The sequence below is a fragment of the Dryobates pubescens genome, chromosome 12 (genome assembly GCF_014839835.1).
Source record: "Dryobates pubescens isolate bDryPub1 chromosome 12, bDryPub1.pri, whole genome shotgun sequence".
Taxonomy (NCBI): Eukaryota; Metazoa; Chordata; class Aves; order Piciformes; family Picidae; genus Dryobates; species Dryobates pubescens.
This window is the reverse complement of record NC_071623.1, coordinates 16,605,471-16,630,020: the sequence shown is the minus strand read 5'-3', so window position 1 is coordinate 16,630,020 and position 24,550 is coordinate 16,605,471. Positions and strand designations below refer to the sequence as shown.

The following is a 24,550-nucleotide window of genomic DNA, read 5'->3' as shown; positions in this document are numbered from 1 at the left end:
CCGCCATGCTGGCCTGCAGCGGTCCGGTCCTGCGCGCTGCGCTGCGCCAGGCAGCTCCCCGCGGCCTCGCCTCCTTCCACTGCTCCGCTCGGCGCTGCCGGCCCGCCCGTGTCGCTGTGGTGAGTAGCGGCCGCGTCGGGCCGCGCCGGTAAAGAGGCCTTGGCGGCCCGCGGGCTCGTGGGGGCGGGGAATCGCCGCTGCTCCAAGAAGAAAGGTTGGGTTTGCTGCCTGGCTGTTCCCGGTCACCCTTAGCCCCGAGCCTCCACAGCTGGCTCAGCTCCAGCCATGGGGTGGGTTCGGCGTGGCTTCGGGCCCAGGAAAGGCTCGCCTGTGGCGACGGCAGCTGGAGAACCTTGGAAGAAGCTGAAACTGGGAAGGTAAAGCTGTTTAGAATTGAGTAGCTTGGGAAGATGCCGGAGCAGGAAACACGTAAAAATTGGCCTCCGTGTAGCTGTCGGTGGCCCGGCGTTAAGGGGAGCTGAACTTGGAATGCTTTGCGGTGTGTCTGGGGGAGGTACTGGCAGCGTGGAGGTGTGGTTTAAGGCGGCAGGCAGCTAAACGCCGCACGGCCGCACGCGTACTCCCCCCACAGTGGGACGGGGTCAAAAAAAGAGTAACCTTTATGGTCTGAGATAAAGACAGCTTAATAAAAAGGGGGGGGGGGGGGGGGAGAGAAAAATAATATTAGCAACAACAATAATAGAATATAGAAAAGAAGTGATGCACAATGCAGTCGCTCACCACCTGCTGACTGATGCCAGGCCAGTCAAGCAGTGGCCCCCAGCCAGCTTTCCCCCTAGCTGGTATACTGAGTGTGATGTCATATGGTATGGAATATCCCTTTGGCCAGTTTATTTCAGCTGTCCTGGCTGTTCTGTCTCCCAGCTTGCTCACCGGTGAGGTGGTGTGAGAAGCTGAAAAGTTAGGGTAGACACCACTTAGCAACAACTACATGTCAGTGTGTTACCAAACATCCTAGATCCATTCTTATCCTAGATCCAAACCACAGCACTGTACCATCTATTAGGAGGAAAATTAACTCCATCCCAGCCAAAACCAGTTCAACAGGAAATTATTTAAACTGGATTACACCCTTCTGCATGAAGGAGGTAGAGCATGCTAACAATATAAAAGAAAGGAGATGAAGGAGTTATAGTTTGCCAAAGGAAAATTTAGGCTGTTGGTAGTCTTGCAAATGGATACACAGTTTTGGAGCTCAGTGGGCAGTGTTTGAATGTCAAGTTTTGTGTAGCCTTGACAACATAAAATGTAAAGAAATAAGGCCTAAACTGCATGAAGTAGTCTGGGGCAGAGCTGGTTTGGGAATGGGCAGAATGGCAGTTCAAATGTCTGAAAGATAACATACTAGGAATGCTGTCTTTTTAGCAAAGGAGAGCTTTTTGTATTGTGGTGGTGGTGAGGGTAGTGACGGAAGTTTCTGATAATGGTAAGCAGACACATCTGTCACCAAGCAGGTATTGAAATAACAGAAGAGGACTGTGGCTTAGTGCTTTGGTTTGACTGAGTTTCAATATTTTTGAAGTGTGGCTTCCAGAAGATAACTTTTAGCACATTTGCTTGCAGGTCTAGTCAGTCTTAATTAAATGAAAGACAAAACAGTTGGAAAGTAGAAGGCAGCTTGTATTTATCAGAGCAGCAAAACCGTAGTTGAGATTATCACAGAGGAACATTCCTGGATCTTACTCATTTGTTGAAGTGATGGTAGGATGTCGTGCCTGTTGTGGTGGCTTTAGGGCAGGCTGTTGTGATCTGAAAGCTGCTTCAAGTCCAACATTTCTGACGAGGTTCCAGTTGTGAACTTTCTGTTTGTGCTTCTGTGATGAAAAATTTTCCACCTTCTAAAAATGGAGATAAAATCAGGAGGGAAAAGGCTAAAGTTAATAAGTAGACTTTCTTTAACTTGATGTTTTCTTTTCAAACAAACAAGCAAAGAGACCCTGCATAAGTTCATGTATATAGTCCCAGGAACTAGATAATCCTTTCAATAGTTTTGTTTTGCTTCTGTAATTGCCCCTTTTTTTTGAGGGGGGGGGAAGGGGAAAGAGGGGGGAAGGGATTAAAATGTTTGGTTGGTTGGTTTCTCATCTACTTTGTGAAAGACCCTCCCCCCATATAAAGATAGCTAATTGCTTTGTGCTTTTTATTCTCCAGTGTGTATAAACAAACTGAAAGTATTATTATCCTGGTAATAGGGAAAAGTATGGCTAATATTGCATAATTGGATTAAAAGTGATTTAGCTGTTGATCTGTGATATGGGTCTTCAGACATACAGCAGCAGGTAAAATAGTTTATCCTCAGTGCTGCCTCAAAGCACACTTCTGTCCCACTTCTGATTGATGGGAAGGTACTTCCCATGAATATAGGCACTTCATAAACAGATGTATGACACTCAGAATAACCCATTCAGTGCACAGCAAAACCATACCTAAGGGTATCATGTCAGTTTATTAATTCTGAGGGCTAAAGGCACAAGCCAGTAAGTAAATATTAGTTATTTCATAGCACTGTCTGTGATGATGGGTAACTATAAATAGGAAATGTTGGTTCTGCAGTATGTCAGATGACACCACCAGTGCAAATAGAATGATATTGTCTGGCTTAGTAAAGAGTTTGTCGCCAAGTTGGTTTTATAGCAGGACTGGAGGGAGGTTTGTTGCTTGATTTATTTTTTTAATTAATATTTTATTTTAATCTTAAAAGGTTTGTGAAAGATCCTGTAGGAAGTTTTGTATCACCTGAGGTATTCTCTTGATTTCCCTACTACAGGTCCTGTCTGGTTGTGGTGTCTATGATGGCACAGAAATCCATGAGGCCTCAGCGTAAGTTGTTTTGTGAAACTGCAGGCTCAAGAAAAGAGTCTCCTTTACATTACAGCAGTCTGTTGAAATCAGTTCTGTTTTCTCTGGCCATCAATATTGCCCCAAAAGATGTATGTTGAAGCTTAACAGCTTTCACACTGTGTAATTGGAAGCTCAGGCCATGATCTTGGGTACTTGGTGGCTGTATTGCAGAACGCGGTGCAGTATGTCTGGTACCAGAGCAGCAAGTTTGAGAGAGGCTTTTTCTTCAGAAACAGAAATTCAGAGTTCCAGGATTGATCTCCAGAGAGTTAAGGAGAGACATGAGGAGGAACACGCAGTGAGGGTGACAAAGCACTGTAACAGGCTACCCGGGGTGGGTCTGGATGCGTTCCTGTGCAGACTACCCTAGGTGATCCTGCGTGCGAGGGGGCTTGGACTCCATGATCTCTGGAGGTCTCTTCCAGCCTCTAACATTCTGAGATTCTGTGAATTCATTTCATAATCACCAATCTAGCACTAGAATTGTTAATACTCAAGTTGAATTGTTAACTCTTGGTATTAATTGCAAAGGGATATTTTATTTACACCTGGATTAAAAGGATACATAGGTATGGTAATTGTGAGAATTCCTGCATAACACCTAGGGACTTGCAACAAGTTCCTAATTGCCTGCATAAGAGCACTGAACAAAGCAAGTCCTCTGTTTCTTCCCTAACCCTGCCTGTAAATTGACTTTCTGTTTTGCACCTTGGTGTTACATGCAGGGATTTTGCTGCTACGTGCTCACTATGTTTGGCAGCTTGTGTGTTTTTCTTTCAAAATCAAGTGGTGGAATACTTGTAGCAAGACTTAGGGACCAGATGAATCCTCTCTTCTAAGTTTTTCAGTACATTTAAACTCTCTGTTTGTAGCATACTGGTACACCTTAGTCGTGGGGGAGCTGAGGTTCAGATGTATGCTCCAGATGTTCCTCAGATGCATGTCATCGACCACAGTAAAGGACAACCAGCTGAAGCTGAGTCAAGGTAAAGTCTGTGTTTAATATGTTTTCTGTGACTGCTGACTCGTTCTCTTAGGTATTCTTCAGACACAGCAGCCTGTAACTGCACTTACAGCACTTTTCTGACTGTCTTTAGTGGCTTTGTGCTAGCTGGCATTTTGACTTGAGAAAAAATACTCAAATTTTCTGCATTTGATTCTGTACAGTCTCTTAGCTCCTGTTTTTCCCAGTGGTAGTGGTGTTACAGAACATCAGCAGCTTCTGTTCTTGGTTCCTCTTTTCCTTTCCTTTGCCAAAACTTTCTTGATGCTCTTCTGTGTGCAAACACTTTATGCATCTCATTGGTTTTTTTCTGATTCTTCAAGGAATGTATTAGTGGAATCTGCAAGGATTGCTCGTGGTAAAATTTCAAGCCTGGCTAAACTTACTACAACAGACCATGATGCTGTGATATTCCCTGGTGGATTTGGAGCTGCTAAAAATTTGTGAGTGCAAACTAAACCACTAAATTCACTAGCTACTATTCATCATTAACTGTATTTGATACAATAAAATCAGGAAGCACAAATGGCCTTATTGACTACGTATGTGAAAAACCTATTTAATAAGTAACGCTCTCTTCAAAGTGCTTTGAGTTAAGTTGTGCTATTCAGGATGGTTTCCAGCCACGTTGTCATGTTTTACATTTTCTGAACACTGCTGGTGAGAATTCTGGAGTTTAGATAATGCACCAGAAGTCCTTTTCCCCCCACCTTTATGGTGATTCTTTTTTTGGGCCTGACTGAGGGAAGTGAAGCTAAAACGTCAGTAGTTTTTCTGTTTCTGTGTCTTCGTGTCTGCCCATCAAAAAGCCCCCTCTTGCCTTAGGGGGGCTTTTTCCCTAGCTAAAAACAAATTTAAAACCCCCCGAAACCTTACATTTTTGTTGGCTTCGAGAAACCCAAATGTTACTTCCCTTTTCTTCTTAGGTATTTTTCTTTGTTGAAAACATTGTGCCTCTTCTCAGCAATCCTAGAAAGCTGATTTTATAATTCTTATTTCTAGATGTTTGTACCAAGTAAGGAACTTTCTGCCATACCTAAACCTTAAGAAGTGAGTTGTGGCTGAAAACATTGATGGTCAGCTGCAGGCTTTTTCACTCACCTTGCAGAAGCTATTAAGTTTGTGATGACCCTCGAGAGCCAGTCTCAGAGCAGATAGGCAGCTCTATTTGTGGGTTTATACTGAGGTGTGTATAAAGTTTCTTGTTGTGACAGATCCACCTTTGCTGTTGATGGGAAAGATTGCAAGGTGAACAAAGAAGTTGAACGTGTCTTGAAAGATTTCCACAAAGCAGGGAAACCTATTGGGTATGTATGGTAGTGGGAGGGGCATTGGGTGGATAGTGTGAGCATGGCGACAGTGTATGTTCTGTTGTAATGTGGGACCAGAAAAAGCATCTTCTCTTTTCTATCAGTTGTAGCTGAGGGGTTTTTTAATGTGTTTTTTGAGATGTATGTCTGGGTAGGTGTTTGTCAGGGAGGCTAAGAAGATGCTGAGTGTAGCTTGCCTTGTGATTTTGGCTTTGTAAGACCGTGTCCATTTGAATCCTCAAGGATGACCATGTTATGAAAGAATGCAATTGGAGAATCACTCTTATTGTTCCTTTTGTTGCAGTCTTTGCTGCATTTCACCAGTGTTGGCAGCAAAGGTTCTCTCTGGTGCTGAAGTAACTGTGGGCCATGAAGAAGAGGAAGGTGGCAAGTGGCCTTATGCTGGGACTGCTGGAGCCATTAAAGAGCTGGGAGGAAAGCACTGTGTGAAAGAAGTGACTATATCCTTTGCTGTTAATTTCCATCTTGAGAGGGAGTTTGGCAGTGTGTCATTGCAGTAATGAGTGCATGCAGGATCTGTGCTTGTCCACTTACAGTTAGTGGGAATATACAGTGTGGAGTTTAAAGTCCTTTTCAGCTGTTGCCATAGAACTACCTTGGACACCTGTTAATGCAGTAAATGTTGAGGGAATTTGCACATAAAACTGACATGAACTGACTTGTTGAGATTTTTTGTTTATTTCTTTCTTTCCTCATAGGCTAATATTGTAGTCAGAGAATGCTTAAAGACATTTTATCCCAGTCAGTAAATTTCATAGGTTTTCTGGTGTTTCTGAGCATTCCCACAGACTGCTCTTGCAGTCTGAGTTTGTTTCTGGTGAAAAAAACAGCTTCTGGTCTCTTGGGTTGTAGGTTCCAGCTGTCTGTGCAGTGCAATATATTTGGAGGTGCTTTTTTTACAGGCTAGTGGTCTTGTGAGGTTTTGTCAGTGATGGTTTATTGATCTTGAAGGTCTTTTCCAGCCTAAATGATTCTGTGATTGTGCAGACAGCCTCTGCAAGTTGAGACGTAGGCCATGTTTTCCTTGACTCCCTTTTACGAAGCTCATGTGGATACAAAAAACAAGGTGGTGACCACCCCTGCCTTTATGTGTGAAACAGAATTACACAAAATCTTTGATGGCATTGGAGCCATGGTGAAGAATGTGCTAAAATTAACTGGCAAATGAAGAAAACCAGATCATCTTTAAATGTAGGGTTTAGTATCAAATACAGTATGGACCAATGGAAACGTTTTCATCTGCTTGTCCTGTTCACACTCTAGTGAATGCTGAAACGAAGCTGACTGATTCCCAGCCATGGGGTTTTCTGAGAGGGGCCTGCAGAGAGAAGGCCTTACAAGTCGAGTGGCCTGAGACACAGAGCATTGTCTGGAGCTTTTTCAGCTGGAGAAGGCTGTGCTGACTCTGAAACCAGCCCTGCTGATGTACCAGTGTCAAACCACTTCTGTGGATGCAAAAAAAGAGACTAAAGGCCCTTCAAGAAGCTGATAGCAGAGTGTTACAGGGGTATAGTGGATGCAGTGGCAGTATCTTAAGTAGATGAAGAATGGAAGTTGAGAGGAATTAGCGTGTGGTTCATTTCTGTGCTCAGGCCTGTATTTGTGAACTAAAAACCAGGGTCAGCTGTCAAGGGAATCTTTGACGTACTAAATTAGCTTGCTATTAATATAAAGATTAATGTTTTGTTTTTTCCTGTTTTCACAAGGGAGCCATTCTCAATATTGATCAGCAGCAGGACACATCTCTACTGTCACAACACTAGCACTTGGAAAAATTTATCCATTGGCCTATTATAACTAAAGAAGTCTTTAAATGAGGGAGAAAATATCCGCTGCTGGGACGCACATTTCGTAAGGATAATATCCATGTCAAAGTAGTTGCATGACTGGCAGTGGGTGGAAAAAACAGTCTCAAGTTAGCCTTGCTTCCCCTGCTTTAGGATAATAAAGCTTTCTCCAAAGAAATGTTACTGAATGTCTGGAATAATGATGCATAAATAAATTAATTTCTGCCTTTATCTCGCCCTTGTCACTTCAGTTTTGTTTCACAGCTGAATCCGATAAATTAACACTGGTTGGTACATGCTGGCAGTTACTCAGCTTTTCAATTCTCTTAGCATCTGAGACATTTTTTCTAGATAGAATCTAGCAATGTCTCCTTCCCCTCTTCCAAGTTGTCAGCTTTCTGTTTAGCAGGAGGTAACATTTCTGGAATTAAAGCAAACAGACATCCCTTTCTTTGTATTAAAGTTCCTTTTATATGACAGACATGCTGAAGGGAACCTGTATTTTTAAGGGAGAATTGTGTGTTTCCTAAATGAAATCTACAAGCCTTAGGTTGAGTTGGAGTATGGTAAATACTGTCTGTGGCTGAAGACTTGCTAGGGATGTGGAATTACATTTCTTATATCAGGGGGAAAAAAACAAGGAATGAAGCTTGAATAGTGAGTGGTGGGCATTCTCATCTTGTTCAGTTGGTGTTCACAGAATAATGGGGTTTGCTTCAGGAGCCTTTTAGTACCTCACCTTTTTGTCACTAAAATCTTGTTAGGATTTAGAAGATCTGAATTTGTAGTTCAAAGATGGCACTGTTTTCTTGGAGCATTTCATAGCAATCTCCTGCAGATCACAAACTCCAGCATGGGTACAGAGATATCGGAGACCAGATCATGGTAGCAGGCCTGGTTTGCAAAGTGGATTTTGGACATACTCTGAAACTTTATTGCTTGTGGTGAAATTCTTTAGGAAATTGTCAGTATTAAGTTGGTAAGAAAGAGAATTTAAGATACTGACTCTAATTCATTGCAAATAAAGCCTTTCCTTCATAAGCTTTGCTTATACATAAGTGGATGTTTTTAATACCAGTTTTATACAGAGTATGGGAGGTACTTGTTCATATATTTTAAATTGTGTTTCTTTCCTACAGCTGCAGGAGTTTTAAAAGAAATATTGAAATCCCTGGAGGGGAGGAAGGAGAGCTGCTGCCTGTGTTAACAGTACCTTCCTCTCCTGTAAGAGTAATCTGAATTGAGCTCTGCTCTTCCTATCAGGGTCTGTGAATTAGGTCTCTCCTTTCACCACAGCAGGTTGTATCTGTATTTTTGCTTTCTCCTATCTGCAGTTCCTTGTAAGTGCAGCTGTAGTGGCATAAAGCTTTCTTAGATTCTAAACCTTCTGAACCTTAGATGCCCTGATGAAAACCATGACTTTTGGGGAGTGGAAATTGGTATTATCATGCAGTAAACAGGTGTTGCAAGTTGGTTTGGAATCATCCAGATGTTGCCTCTTTTGACATTCTTTGTTGAGTCCAAATACTCAAATAATGAAGGCTACTCATAATCTACTGTGTACCTTTCTAAGCAGATGCAGTGGTGCATCCCTGACCTGGAGGCTTCCAGGTTGGATTATCACAGTAGCACAGGCTTACAGTCAAGGACACAGATTCAGCAATATTCTGAAGTGATGGTCAGTCAAACAGTCACTGTTTGAGGGCTGTGAGTTGTTAGGAGAGGAATTAAGGAACCAGCTCCTCCTCAGTGCCTGAAATGGTTTTCAAGGGAGTACAAAAAACAAGCTGCCAGCATGGTGTTGTCAGTACTGGAAGCTTGGCCATTTAGTGAAGATGGCTCAAACAAGGGAAATCAAAGACATAATTTTATTCTCAGAAATAATCAGATTTTAGAGCATCTTCTTACCCTTCTTTTTTTCTGTCATTGGAAGATAACATTTTCAAGGGAGAAGTTTTCACGCACCAAAATGGCCTTTTTTTAATCCCCTTCATTCTCTTTAATTTCACAGTGATGTGCTGAGTACAAACCTTTGCTAGATACTTTGTTGGGTTTGGTTTTGTCTTTGTGGGGGAGGGTTTTGTTTTGTTTAATAGAGTACCTTTTCAATTTGGCAGCAGATGCAACACTGTCATTTTAGCCTTCAGCCAGTGTAAATTTGCAGGGAAATTCCGCGTGCATTTAGAGATTCATTTGTCTGCCAAGCTGGGTTTTTCCTTTCCTTCCATAGGGCTGTTTGGAGCTGCTGAGGGATTTGGTAGTTTCAGTCAAGTGGACAGAAATTTATGATTCATATGTTTTGTTAAATGCTATGAGAAATAAGAAGTGAAAGTTCTTCAAGCCTCCACAAGGAGGCATGCAGTATCCAGCCTATGGATCCTGTGGCTTTTCTTCAGAAAGCATCTAAGAACTTTGTCTTACTGAGAGGGAATGGTAAATAAATGCTCCTCCTGCACTCTGGTGGTTGTCTAGTGATGTGCTGGGGTTGACCTACGTGATGTGGGGAGGGGTTCTCACCCTGCCCGCCCCATTTTGCCCTCACTGATACTTGCACACACACACACACAAAATTCACAAAGTGTTTTTCTGCAGATTGTTGCAGTGTTCACAGATTGACAGTGGTGCTTTTTTCTTCTAAAGGCAGAAACGAGAGCTGGGGATGGAGGTGCAGTTTTAGTTGTAACCATTCTGTTTGTGGCTACAACAGGGACAGGTTTGGGGTAAATGAGATGTCAGCAGGGGGCATGGACGTGATGATCTTTGAGGTCTCTTCCAACCTTGGTGATTCTGTGTGACTAGAGGAAATGATTTCAAGCTGAACTAAGGGAGGTTGAAGCTGGATACTAGGAAATATTTATTCACAGAGATGGTTATCAAACACTGGAATGGTTTGCCCAGGGCAGTGGTAGAGCCACTGTCCCTGGAGGTGTTTAAGCAGCATCAGGACTTGGTGCTTAGGGGTGTGGTTTAGTGTTACCCTTCAGTGCTGGGTCGAGGGTTGGACTGGTTGATCTTTGAAGTCTCTTCCAACCACATGTTTTAAGTCTGTGACTTTTTGCTTTGTTCTGTTGTTGTTTTGTTAAAAATTAATCATAACAGCCAAGGTGACCTAAACCCAAGGTTTGTAGGGGGAAATACTACTGGAAGGAAGCATACTATTTCTTGAAGGGTCTGTGTGTTTGCACGCTAACGGTATCTTATGTGTGTGTATACATACCTTGATTTTATTTAGTATTTTTTTCTCTGAATAGGAGTTCAGCAAATTCCCCATATGCAAATAATTGATAGTTGCCTGCATTCCAGGGCTTGAGTCTTTTGTTTAAGATGTTTTTTAACTCTTTTGCATGGCTTGCTTATTGTACGGGTCAGCCTTAGCTCTCGGAAGAATTAAGGAACTGATATTTGGTTATCTTTTCCAAGGTGATTTCAGTGGTGGTCAGAATCTCTGTGGAAACAGATAGAGAGGGGAAGAGAAGAAAGTACACTTGGTCAACCCCAGGAGCTGAAATAGAAGTTGCAATGAGGATTGCATTACCCCAGCAACATTATTTCATGGTGCATATTTTGGAATAATCACCTTCCATGCTTATTTAGAGTATTTTTTGCTACCCTATGTTCAGCTGCTGAGCATCACACTATGTGAATGACTCCTTTAGGCTTAGCTGAAATAAAGGTGAAATTCTCCATCAGATATATTACATTCATTTCTTGCTGATGATCTATATGGACCATTTCTCACACAGCATATGGAATTGAAAGGAGCTCAGCAGAAAGCATTAACCTGTTAAACTGACCACACTGTAAACTTAGATAAGCTACAGGATGAGCTTGTGCTCTTGCACAAGAGAAAGAAGTAGAGATTCCTCCTTAAATATGTGAATTGTTACTGTGGTCCTCCGTTTTCAAAGTTACCCTACCAGTGTGCACTTGCAGCCCAGAAAGCCAATTGTATTCTGGGCTGCATCAAAAGAAGCGTGGCCAGCAGGTCAAGGGAGGTGATTCTCCCCCTCTACTCCACTCTGGTGAGACCCCACCTGGAGTACTGTGTCCAGTTCTGGAGCCTCTCTTACGAGAAGGATCTGTAGTGTGTCCAGAAAAGGGCCACGAGGATGACCAGAGGACTGGAGCACCTCTCCTATGGAGACAGACTGAGGAAGTTAGGGCTGTTCAGTCTGGAGAAAAGAAGGCTCTGAGGAGACCTTATTGTGGCTTTCCAGTATCTGAAGGCCTACAAGAAAGGCCTACAAGAAGGACATTTTAGGGTGTCAGGTAATGATTGGACTAGGGGGAAGGGAACAAAAATAGAAATGGGTAGATTCAGATTGGATGTTAGGAAGAAATTCTTCACCATGAGGGTGATGAGACCCTGAAACAGGTTGCCCAAGGAGGTGGTGGAAGCCTCATCCCTGGAGGTTTATAAGGCCAGGCTGGATGTGGCTCTGAGCAACCTGCTGTAGTGTGAGGTGTCCCTGCCTATGGCAGGGGATTTGGAACTGGATGATCTTTGAGGTCCCTTTCAACCCTAGCAATTCTATGATTCTAAAACACAGGAAGTATCTGCTGCTCATGTTCTGCACATTAAGTGAACTTTAAGATGTATGCTTGTGCTGGATTATCAACCAGGCCAAGGGAGTAAAAAATCAGTCTGCTAGTCATTCAAACCTTCCTTTGCAGTCTTCCAGGGAAATGGGATCATGGTTGTGTATTACCACTGGAAAATTCCATTAGCTACAAGTCTGGAAAATTATATATATATATATATATATTAAACAGGGATGTTTAGACATCCCAAGTGCTGCTGCAAATCTGAGGCAAAAAAAATAGGGTTGTAAGCAACATTCAGAAGTCTTCTTCACCTCACCCTTCATTCCTCCTACCTTCATCTGCTCATGTGCCTACTATGATTCGTGCCAGTTTACACAGGCAGGAGGAATGACTTCTGACGGGGAGAGAAGCAGGTGACTGAGGGAATTGGGTATTCCTCACAGGCACCAACCAGCACAGTGCCCACTCTTCATTGTACAGCTGTCCCCATTCCACAGCAGCTAGGCCTTGTTCTGTCCCTGCATGCTTCCATAAAGGTATTTAAATAATTCTTTACTTGCTTGCTCAGGACATTTTTGCAGCTGTATAGTCACACTTGCTGGTGGAGGTTCTCCTGTTGTTCATGTGCCTCAACATCTTTTGAAAAGTGGAAGACTGCTTAAGTGAATGTCACATGTTTTAGAAGTCCTTGAGATTGAGGGCAAGCTGCTCAGACTTTTGGGACTCACAGACCTGTACAACTTCCACCTTCTGGACTTTCTAATTGGGGGAGGGAGCCTAGGTAGCTGTAGGAGCAACTGGGATACAAATGAAGACCTCTTAGAGACCAAGCAACTGCTCTCATCATTTTGGGTTTTTTTTAGAAAGTTTTTATTTTTAATCCACTTTTGTTTTGAAAAATACATGGAATCTGAGACAAACATTTGGAGGGTAAGACACAAAAAGACAATAACAATTCTCATATTCAACACTTCCTGTGCAGTGGGAGCCCCGCTGTCACACTAAGCTGCTCTGTACTCAGGGCAGCGTAAGTACCAATGGAGCTTCATTGCAGCAGCAGTGCAGGCTGTACATGGGGTTTTGTCTCTCCTTCCTTCCCCTGGGAAAGGACCCTTTGCTAAGGAAGTCAAAGTTAACTATCTCCTTTACCTCAGTGGATACCACATGAAGCTCTTTTTTATTCCCTTCCCTTCCTTGCATAAAGCATCCTTTCTTTCCTTTGGAAAGAGTGGAATTGTTCCAAACCAAAATGTCTTTATGTGTGTCCTTGTGAGTCACTTCCCTTTGCTTGAGGGCTCAGCCAGGAGTGCTTTGCAGTCACCACTGTTCACCATCCTGGGTGATGTAGTTCTCCAGGCACTTCTCAGTTCTGTAACAGAGTGATTGCAGCAGCTCTGGCCTGAAGCAAAACTTCTGCACTTTCTTGATATTGTTGGTGTACAGGATCCTTTCCATCTTAGTTCTACACAAGACGTCTATGCTACATGGATGAACATTGCCAGAACTAAATTCATTTAATGTGCTTAGGTATCAGTTACAATTATTGTCACCAGTTACTAATTATTTATTCTTCCACAGGTACCATTTTAAAGACATGACCTTACCACAGTAGCAATTTCTTGTTGCACAGTTCTAGCTTCAGAGGCCAGCTTTTGCACAAGGATCACATTGACCTTGCTGTGTTTCTGACAAAACCAGAAAATGCTTAATTCAGCCTTCTGACACTTGTGGCTTGCTTAGAAGTGGATTTTGTAATAATACATCACTTCCTTCCTTTATACTGCTGTGTTATGAACTTCCATCATCTTTCCCAGTCAGCTTCACCCTTCCACTGAAGAAATACTACATTTCTTTTGGAAAAAAACAGTTGTTACTTGCAGCTTGTGACGCTGAAGTGCGAAAACGGAAACTAAAGTTCCGCAGAGCTCAGGTTTCACAAGGCTTCTGCCCTTACATTTCACAGAATGCAAGCATCTTCCTACTTTCAGTTTTCATCTGACACAGAGAGCAGTTACCCTTTCTTCTCCTTTCAGTTCTCTTGAAGGGCAGCAAATGAGACTGAAGGCAAAAGATCTCAGTAAGGTCAACTATAATGTGACCTTTTTAATGAGTCTTTTACCCTATCATTAAAGCTAACTCACAAAATCCAAAATAAGATGGGGGTACCAGCATTGCTAAAAGCTGGGCTCTAAGAAACAACTGAAAAGCAGACTTGCCTCCTCTGTGTTTTGCTGCCTTTAGTTTTGTGGAACACCAAAATGTGGGACATAAATACCTAGTGCCGGCTCTGCATTCAGTTAATGGTCTTTCACATGACTCCGGAGCAGTTGACACGCTCTACAGAGCTGTTTCTGCCTAGCAAGGTCCTCTGGCGAGGAGAACTTCCCAATGAAAAGTTTGACTTCCTCAGTTAAAAGTGCCAAACCCCCAGTGTGACAAGAAGGTGGAAAGAGAGAAGCATGGCCAGACATGGCACTTCTGCAGAGCTTCTGGAGGAAATCTTACTGTGTTCTGAAAAACATTAAAAGAGAAAGTCAACATGTAACTGGTGGCTTCACAACTGTATTTGAAGTCTGTGTGAAATACTTTACGTGGACACATTGATGGATGATTATAGAATCATGTGGACTGTGGCTCATTTCCAAAATTCTCCTTTGTTTTCCTTTGGGGGGTGTGTGCCAGTCTCAAGGTACTATTATAAATAATGTTTTCTCCTTCATAGAAAAGAGAGACACTGAGCAGCAGTGAATGCAATTTCCTTTTGTAATAACCCTTATAGAACATCTAAAAGAGTATTAAATACATTATCATTCTACCTGCTCAGGGCCTAAGGTAGGCATTGTGATTGATAGCCCATGAATAATGCACATGAGTAGTAAAATTTTAGGCCACAGATGCTTAGGTGGCCTTGTCTCAGAAGCTACTTGCAACCCATGCTGGATGTAGTATGCAGTTAAAAAAAGATTTTGGACCTCTGAATTAAACAGCAGAGAAATTTTTCCTCTGAGGTCCAACTTCTTCTCTGGGAAGAAGGACAGCACTGGGCAACCTGGTGTAGTGGAAGGTGTCCCTGCACATGGCAGGGGCGTCGGAACTAGATGAGCTTTAAGGTGCCGTCCAACCCAAACCATTCTAGGAATCTAGGAATGTCAGGGTGTATACTGTTGTCTATATCAATTCCTACACTGTTCCTCTTGCTATGTTAACATCTTCCAGTGTGTTGCTGTGGTTAATTTTTTGCTAGTAGGGGTGCTTCCTCCTCCTCTTTCTAGAAGGAGTACTAATGGGTAACGAGCAACATCAGATACTGCTTTGAAGTAATTATAGCAAGGCTCCTGACCTCTTGTGACCTCTTCCGTGCCTAAGCACTTTCATTTTCCTCAGAAAAAGCATAAAATGAGTTTTCATTGAGACAGATAAGAAGTCTCACATGAAAGCCAAAGTGACAGAAAATGTAGGCTCTTTGAAAAAATTAGGGAAAAAAAATCAATCCAGCAAGTAAACAGAAATGAAGCAGAAGTGAAACAGATCAAACCTGTTTCTGTTGATATAAAAATAACAGATATCTGCTGATGTGGTTATGATGACACCAAAGCATGATAACTTTCTGCTTACAGTGTCTTTGTTCTCAGCAGGCCATTTAAATATTTTAAGTCCCTTCCAAATACTGATTACAAAACTGATTTTCTTACTCCCTGTCTTCAGAAATTGATGAAAATAGATATAGAAAATTTAAAGATAAAGGAACTGTGTCTGATGATTTTCTTTAAAAGAAGCTGATGAGAATAGGAATTATTTTTCCTTCCCCCCCAGGGAATTTCTGTTTCAAACTCCATGTTTTTGTTTTTCCTTCCCAAAATCCAGGAATCCAATACATCAGTACCTTCAGGTGTCTAAAGTGTGTGATTCAGTTTGCTCTCCTATAGCAAAGCTGAAATGCTCCACTTTGTCCCGGTCATGTGGGGGTTTCTGTGGGTTTTGTTTGGTTGGTTTTGGCTTTGTTTGGTTGTTTGGGGTTTTTGTTTGGATTCTTTGGTGGTATTAGGTTTTGGTTTTTTTTTTCCCCAATGAAACTAAATTTTCATACTAAGTTTATATTAAGGAAAACTTGTCAGAAAATTGTCAGTAGTCATCTGAGTCAGGCATATACACAAGTGACTCCTTTAAACACAATCTACTTACCATTTGGTTTTGAGAAACTTCCACTGCTACTGCATTAAAAAGATTGACCCTTACTCATTTCTAATTTTTTTTTTCCCATGGAAGGAAGCTAGAGATATTCTGGCTCCTGTTCTACCTGGTTTTATAATGTGCTAATGTGGTGCTGTGTCACTGAACACACATGATTCCACCTTGAATTAAAGCCCAAGGTTTTTTTTTCACAATCCAACTAGAGCAGAAATGTTAGGTAGGTCTAAAACTGGTATTTCCTGCAATTTTTCCAGTTGTTTCTAACTCATGAAGTACAGAGCTGATTTTTTTTTTCCTCTGTGGTCATAAGGTAAGCCACTGGAACATTTCTCTTCCTTATTTTCTATTTGACTTTATTGCTGTAACGTTGTATTGTGGCTGAATTTATTATGTTACTTGAAATGCAATTAATGTAATGGGCTTGCAATTGCACTGACTAAAATACAGATTGCAGCTATGGATTTTTACCTGACAAAACATGACAGGTTTGACACCAGTTTAAGATTTTGTGGAGCTAATAAGAATAATTTAGCTTGGAAGCAGGATTTTTATGGAAGAATTCACTGATGATTACATGTCAGAGCTGGACAGCCTTTCTGTATTTCATTCACTCCATAAATGTTTATAAATTACCCTAATGCAGTTACTTCACTGTAATGATTAAACCTGGACAATACTTTAGCATTACCTTTTCCCAGAAGACCTTATGTGGAGTCATAAATCATGTATTTCTATAATACTTGTTATGTCATTTACCAAAAAAGACCCCCTCAAAGCTCTTCATCTGGTAGTTCATTTATACCAAGGTAATTTATAAAGGCCTTAGCTCCTAGAACCTAATTACTTCTGTGTTGCTTGGGTTCTGTTGGTTTATGTGATAATCATAAGGGTGAGTAGCTTTATGGTCTAGTGACTGCTGGCACCTCAGTACTGTTTCTGCAGTCTAGGTTTGTATTAGTGGTGGAGCTACTTTTCTCTTTCTGGGACAGCTGTATTTTGCTACACTTAGTAAGAAAGAACAAGAACCATTAAGCCTATTGGACTTTTCTCTATGCATTGTGTTTTATCAATCTTGCAAATTCAAATTAAAGCACTGGAATAGCACTTAGACACATTGAATAAGTTAAGTGGTATTGCCTTACCAGAAAGGAGAGGAGTCTTCTTGGCGCTAGATGGACCTGGAAAAAATACACCACAATAATTAAAGTTATTTGTTCGAGGCTAGAACAGGAAAATAGTATCCATAAGTCATCAGAGGGTTAGTACTTTGTTGGTTGGCTTTGCTAAGAAAGAATACACTAGTCAAATAACTTGGAAGTTTAAATGTGATCACGGAATTAAGTCAGGATAAAAGACACCCTACTGCTCTCAAAAATCAGGTTATGAAAACATTCTGGTTCTGCATTTTCAAAACACTTTCTCTTCATTTTTGAAAACTGCAAAACATTTCACTTTGAAATTTTCTGAACACACTACTTCACTTTACATTTAAAAGATGTTTTTCGCTTGAGAATGGTGTGCTTTACAACAAAGATATTAAAGGGTTTGTATTCCTCTAAAACAATTATCTATTTTAAGCCGAATTAGATGCGTGTGGTTAACCATAATGAAAATTTCCAGCTGCTTTATTCAAGTATGACACCTTAAACACCTATGTTTTGTTTTGAGGTGTATTCTCTCCTTTTAAATTGCTTTTCAAGTTAGTCAGCCTGTCAAAACCCAGTGCTGGCCATGCTTGTAGGCAGTTCAAATGTGTTAGCTCAGCTGTTTCTCATTACTCAAGCATACATTATGGTCTTGCTCATTTTCCTAAGGAAGAAAAATAGTAATTCTTATTGCATGTGTCCAGCCTTGCCATCATATCTATAGCTTCCATCTGCAAGGGAAAAAGTAAATAGCAGTTGTCTGTCTTTCATCTGAAAGGGTGTATGGCCCAGACTTTGGATCCAATTGCCAGAAATTAAACAGACCCAAGTGCAAACTAAAATAAGCTCTCATTCGTCTGAGACAAGGTAGATCGAGGACAATACAAACCCCCAAATAACCAAATGCTTGGAATTAGGGAGGCCTCATTATTCATTAATGTCTCATGTGAAGAGGAGGAAAAGTCAGGCAGCTTGCCTTCAGGAGTCCTGCTGCTGCTAAGAATATGCGGTGCTGAAGCTTAACTCAGATCAATCTCTTTTTTCCCCCTTCTCACGCTTCCAACAAAAGGAAGGAACATAGTGAAAATGAGTAAAGATTTGCTTAAAAACTGAGCTCATCCCAGTCAATGGCTGTATACAGCTTGTCAGCAAGAAATGCTATCCTCCAGTCCCTTCCTCTGAACTACAAAAAAATCTTACCTGATACAATTAGTTTAACTTTAGATTTCTGTGTTGTGTTGGGATGATCCCCAGTCTGTTTGTAGATGCAGGTATATGTAGCTGTGTCCAGTAACTGGACATTGGAAAGCTTCAAGGAAAAGTTGCCATGCTTAATCTGGTCCAAAAAAAGACTTGTTCTGCCATGGTAACGTTTGTTCTGGAACGCTGGCAAATCCTGCCCACTGTGAAAAAAGTGCACCACGAGAGAGTCTATCTGCCAGTAGAGCCTTGAGTTGGAAGGGTTCAGCTCCCCAGGAGAGGTGGTGGTGCAAGGCAAGATGACAGTGTCTCCAACAGATGCATTGCATGTTTTGTCTGGTTGACCTAGAATAAAGAACAAGTAACTCTCAGTGTGCAGCAGAGCTAGGGAGAAGACAGGTTTCCTATACTTTGGCTTTATCATGTCATTATTGACTCTTTTCCTCCTTCTTCTGCCTGTGCCCTCCTGTTCCCAGCCAGGCAGAAGGCATTATGTGCTATGCCAGTACCAAGGGCCATGTATAGTTGGTGCCCAGGTGCAGCTGGACAGATATTATTGTGTGCAAGCTGCCTTTGTTGGTATGGGTGCTTCTTGAACCTGTCTCCATAGCTGGTGATTTTACTCTGAGCTTCTGGGAATCCTAGTTTTTGAAAACAAATGACTGATTTGATTTTAATTGATTGGTCACTTCATAAGAGGAAAAGGGGATGCAGAGAAGTGAAGATGGGCAGACACAATTAAGCAAGTTTTGGTTTTGTTGAAGTCTGGCTGAAAGAAAGGAGAAGTGTGAAAAGGGTGTTATATCAGCACAGAAAAGTCCTGAATGAGTTTCCAAAATCAAATTGCTCACTTGTCAGATTGTGGCTCCCAATTTGTAAATAGTGTGCTAGAGTCCTCTATCTCCCATCCCCTATGGCATCTTGCAGAGGGTATGAGAGAACAGAGGGTGTTTTCTGCAGGTCAGGCTTGGTGCACTCTTGCTAATACCTGTCCTGTGGCCTCTCATATTTTTTAGTATCTTTATTCTTCCAGTACCCTAGAAAGAAGGTCTGTCATTCCTACTTTAGGTAAATAACTTTTCTAAAGCCTTGAGGAGACATATTTCATACAGGTGGCCTGGACATCAGGCAGAAATATTACCAACTTTACAAACCAGGGTGAGGGTAGCCTGCTGGTGAGCAGACAGGGTAGGAAGCCGAATCATAGAATTGTTAGGGTTGGGAGGGACCTCAAGGATCATCCAGTTCCAAGCCCCCTGCCATGGGCAGGGACACCTCACACTAGAACAGGTTGCTCACAGCCACATCCAGCCTGGCCTTAAAAATCTCCAGGGATGGGGATTCTACCACCTCCCTGGGCCACCTGTTCTAGTGTCTCACCACCCTCATGGTGGAGGACTTCTTCTTAACATCCAATCTGAATCTACCCATTTCTATTTTTTTTTCCATTCCCCCCTATTCCTATCATTACCTGACACCCTAAAAAGTCCCTCACTTATGCACCCTGTTTATTTAGTAACTTTGTTAATAATTATTTTTATAAATTCTTCCAGGTTAGTTGGAATTATACTAAAATTTGCACAAATAAGGGAGTCTGCCACTATTGTGTAGGACAACTCCTGTGGCATTGGGGAAGGCTGGGTTGCATGCAGCTATAACGCAGAGACAACTAGGTATTTCCAGCACAGAATGTGGGCTTAAATTAACACTTTGACCAAACCTGTTTTATAAAATGGTTTTATAAATTAAAATGCAAATTAATTAATTTGGATGGAAAACTCATTCCCAGCAGGAAGCACAATAAAAGCAGCACAATTCTGCAATTGTGCCAAGAAGAAAAGCTAAGATTCACTGTGAAACAGCTCAAAATTCTTTGAAGCATAAGGAGTAAGCAAGCGGATTCAGTATCAAAGTAAATGTTCTTGGTCAGAGTGTGGTCATTCCTGTGTTCTAACCCTGCATATACTGGGGTGAAGACCAGAATGACTCCCAGGTGCCCCTTGATTTCACTGACATCAGCCAGAGCTCAGCTTGTTACATGCTTGGGCCTCTGTTTCCATGTTGATCCCTGTCTGTTTTGAGGCTTGCTTGTGTCATGTTCTGTCTGTCCAGACAGACATAAAAGCAGAAGGAAAAGTATAATTCAGAAAGCTAGATCACCGAGCCAAGTGTGTGTCTTTGATTATAGCTCTTACCACCAAACATCTGCTTTCCTTAGATTTTCAGATTTTTTTCAGCTGAAAATCTAAGTTCATTTTTGTCCAACAATGTAAACATTTAGCTGGAAAAATGTCCCACATATCCCCAGTGTTATCTCTGGTTGTCAGTGCTTCCCTTACTGCATGGAGAGCTCAACCATTTTCAGACCATATCAGTCACTGACCAAAGTTTTGCTTCTCAAGGGGAATCTGAATTAAACCAGTATTCAAATAGGGCTCATATTTTCTTTACAGCAAAGCTTAGCCTCCACTGCACCATACCCTTACTGAAAAACAGTTTTGTGCTTCTCCAAGGCATATCGCATAAGAGGGCAGTAAAACATAATTAAAGACCCTTTCAAAACGATTTGCACTTCAATTTCCTGACTTCATTGAAATCCTTGAGAAGTCTACAATTAACTCAGTTCTGGAACTGCATTTAAATTCCCCAAGGAGACTGCCTCAGCCCTGCAATTAATGATGTACCCAGGCCTTGAAGGGCTGCCCACAGGCTGAGGAAGGCCTGGAGGGGAGGGAAGAGCCTGAGGCCCAGCCCTGAGCTGTTCGGGCCTAGGGAGACGAGCAAGGCTGCGCTCAGAGGAGTCTCTCTGAGGCAAGGCCATGTCTGAAAGCAGACTGTGGTTATGGCTGACTGTGGTTAGCAAACCACAACAGGGAGATGAGTGTGCCTGAGGCTGCTGCAGGTGTTTTACAAGCCCTGGAAAGAAAAAATGAGCTTCCAGAAAAGCTTTCTGGTGGGAGGGCCCTGTCCCCAGGATGCCATTAAGAGTGGGAGTGCTCACGACGTGCAGTGTGGCACATGGATGAAGGAAAGATGATCCTGAAATCAAGAGAATTTGTAACTCTCTTCAGAAAAACAGACAATAAGTATTTGCTTATTGAGCAAAAGAGGGAGAAAGGGTATTGGTCTTATATCCTTATAACCTCCAAATTGGTTTTAGAAGTTCATCTTTTGCCTTTCTGGTACTTTATTCTTTTTCTGAAGACCCAGCATAACTGAGCCTATCATAAACATTCCTTTCCTGCATGTTACAAATGCAGGTTACAAAGAATGACTCTATAAGCACCCATGGGGTCCAACCCACTCTGCCCACACTGCTTTCAGCTGGTAAAACTGTGGCATCAGGAAGCAAAAAGGAGGCATTCCTGAAGTTGCCTGGGACAAGAACAGGTGACTGAAATCTGGCTGTAATGAGTTATTTAACAAAGCCTACAGGTGCATGAGCTCTTTTGTGGATGGGAAGAACTGACTTTTGGGGACAAGCCAAACAGGTGTCCTTATAGAAGCCAGTTTGAGAACACAAAAGTTACAATGAAGTAGTGGTGATGCTCTCTTAAGCGTCTTACTGAGGCTGTTGATGCACCAGGAGGTGTGGAGGCAGATTTCTGGCCAGAAAACTGGAGCGGTCATGCAGTGAGCAGTGGGGATGGTGGCAGCTGTTCCTGGGGCATACAAAACAAGGCAAGTAGTGCTTTTCAGATCTTCCTAGTAAGCTTTGTATTTGGAAGGTGCAATTCTCTACCTTGGAAAAGTGTGTGGTGACACATAGCTTTAACTTGTGGTTTTAAGACTGAAATGTAAAATGAAATTATTTTATTTTGTGAAATTTACTTTTTAATTGTGTGGTTTAAATATTATCCAAATGCTTAAGGCTATTAAGGTGCAATTGAGCATGCTAACTTAACCATCTCTAAGAGTCCTATAATGAGAAAACTGCTGCTTCAGTACCCAAAGTGTAGTGAAAGGAAGTCATGAAGACTGGGCTTTTTTGTTTCTTCCTCCATTCCTGCCTTGATGATGATCTAGGGTAATCATCTTTGTTTATTAATTGTGTGTTGCTTGTACTGGAGGAATCTGAGATGCCAGTAGGTGATTTAGAGTTTATGACTTGTGGAAAAGGGCCTGGAAGTGGAAAGCTTTTGAATGTGTTTCTTAAGTTCAGTCTGGTGATATTAGCACAGTTCTCATGCTAGATAAAGTAGTCTAATAGTAGAGGTTAAGTAGAAAAATTATTGTGTTAAAAACAAGGCAACAAGGAATTTCTCGTGTTTCTGGGTACTTATGATCTCAAACTGAAATGTATTACCATGACAAGGTACAGCTGCGTGATTCTTCAGAGGTTTGTGTCTCCCCTACATGCAAAAGTATTCTGGGGGGGTTAGAGGGGCTATTTGAAATCCCATCTCCTTGCTCAGAAGCACCAAACTTGAATTCCCTTATTTCAGTGAGGAGGAAAAGGGACTATCCTTTGATAGTCACTTAGATGGCTCCACATGCTTGCAGGTGCACTTATATTGACAATAGGCTTTTCACGCTGTTGTGTGAAGGTATGTGAGAATTTTCCCTAAAAACATCAGTTGTGCTTCCAGAAGAGAGATGGAGACTAGTTCAAAATGAAGTGTAACCTCCTGAACCACCACACCTGGTAAATGCAAGGCACTTCTAGGAAAGCAGAGGAGTCTTGACCAAACACAGAGGTCTTAATATTGCTGGATGGGGTAAGAAAATTGCAAGGAGTTGCCTCTTACAGCTTGTAGAACACTCCCTCACCAACAGGTACTAGTGTATCTCTTTCACAGGGAAGATTATATCTAATCCATATAATGCCAGAAAAGCAACTTTGCTAGAAGTTGGCTGAGCATTTGCAAAGATTCGGGGAGAGAAGTCTCTGCTGGGCTCAAGTCCTTTCACTTAACTGCGAGCCCAGCACCGCAATGAGTTTAGATAAAAAAGCAGATGCAAGGTAGTTGGGAGTTGTAAAAGACGAGATTCCAAATCATCCTTAACATTATGGAGACATTAAAGATATTTTATCCTGCCCACGTCCTTAAAATGTAGATCAAGAATTATGGGCATGAAACATCGCAACCTCGAAACCACATCTGTTGGATATAGAGGTTTATCTGAAGGTCGTCATCTGTTACTGCAAACCTTCGACTATGATGAAATATATTCAAAGCACAGCATGTAATTGTTTTGTTTTGCACCAAGATTCGTAGTTTGCAGTTTGTGTATTCACATACAAGTATTTCCACAAACTCCTAGGTGTGTATTATAGCATATTTACCTCTGGGTAGAGATGAAAACAGTGAGCAGGCAACCATCCAGAGAGCAGACTCCCTAATAAAGTGAGAGAGAAATACCAAATACTTTGTTAGAATGCTAGAGCAGAGATCAAAGACCTTTTCTCTGGCACAATTTAGGTTCTGTTACATAATTCTTTCATGAAGCTGGATGGGTTGGAAGCCCTGTCTTGTTTTGTCATTAAAGTCTTGGTGTGGTTTGCATCTTCTGCCTGTAGATAGGAGGTTTCTCAATGGTGGTAATAGCATGGGGCTTCAGTCATAATCACCAGACCCATACTTCCTGCTTGCATTGTCACATGGACAAAGTAAGTTAATTGTGTATGTGTAGTCATAGTTTGTTCTTAAGGTTTTCTATTAGTAAGTAAATGAAATTCCCTCCAAAATTCATCACAGGAAGAACATAGCTCACCATTTCATTTTTGTGCCTTCCTAGCCTTTAGAAATCCCTCCCTGTTGCAAGCTTCATCAGGTGCTCCAGCTGCTACTTCTGCCTCTGCAAAAGGAAAAGAGTGAGAGGCTCTTAATTTTTATTGCCATAGGCACTTCTCCAGAAGGGGATAGTTTATTTACAAGTACTTAATTTTGCTCTGGTTCAGTCTGTTTTCTTTTACTCTGTGTATCACTGTATTCACTCTGTGTATGTAATACAGGGAGTGTATACAAGTGTGTATTTACACTCTGAATGCACTCTTACAGTACACAGAGTGTGTTTATTTTCATGTGTAGGGTGGATATGTGTCACCAGCCATGCACCGACTAGTCTTGAGCTTTCAAGCATGTGAAGGGATTCTTCTCCTATAGACAACTGGGGATCAAAGGTGGTGGTGAAATGTAATGGGTATTGTATTTATTAAGGGGTGTAAACGCTACCTGTCAGAATACCAAATACCACCCAAGCTGCATATCTACCCACAACATGCAAGCACACCTAAGAAGCCTATAAGTAAAACTGTGTAAAAGAGGTTCTTGTTTGAAGAGGCTGTTAAATCTGGTACTTGGGGTGGGGAAGAGCCAGAGTTGGAAGAAGAATGCAGATGTGGGGCTTCCTCTCCCTGTCCTCATACTATCTCATAGCTTAAGGAATACAAATATCTGACTGACTGTTCCTCCCTGATGGGTTCCAGAGATAATGCTGATGGTGAAAGTAGTGGTTTATTCAAAGTACACTTTCTGCTGAGGC

General features: G+C 41.8%; 2 protein-coding genes across 2 annotated transcripts; one reads left to right on the top strand and one right to left on the bottom strand.

The window, feature by feature from the left end:
* GATD3 (glutamine amidotransferase class 1 domain containing 3) lies at positions 1 to 7,231 on the top strand. Its single transcript, XM_054166030.1, has 7 exons — positions 1 to 119; positions 2,789 to 2,841; positions 3,735 to 3,848; positions 4,189 to 4,308; positions 5,080 to 5,172; positions 5,480 to 5,636; positions 6,236 to 7,231. Exons 1-7 carry the CDS (start codon positions 6 to 8, stop codon positions 6,362 to 6,364), a joined length of 780 nt encoding a protein of 259 aa, XP_054022005.1. The 5' UTR covers positions 1 to 5; the 3' UTR covers positions 6,365 to 7,231.
* Positions 7,232 to 10,354: 3,123 nt separating this feature from the next.
* Positions 10,355 to 23,845, bottom strand: LOC128897613 (myelin-oligodendrocyte glycoprotein-like). The gene is made up of 4 exons (XM_054165743.1): positions 23,780 to 23,845; positions 23,352 to 23,404; positions 18,065 to 18,409; positions 10,355 to 10,428 (listed from the first exon to the last, which is right to left on the bottom strand). The coding sequence occupies exons 1-4, from the start codon at positions 23,785 to 23,787 to the stop codon at positions 10,355 to 10,357; spliced, it is 480 nt and encodes a 159-aa protein (XP_054021718.1). The 5' UTR covers positions 23,788 to 23,845.
* Positions 23,846 to 24,550: the final 705 nt, after the last annotated feature.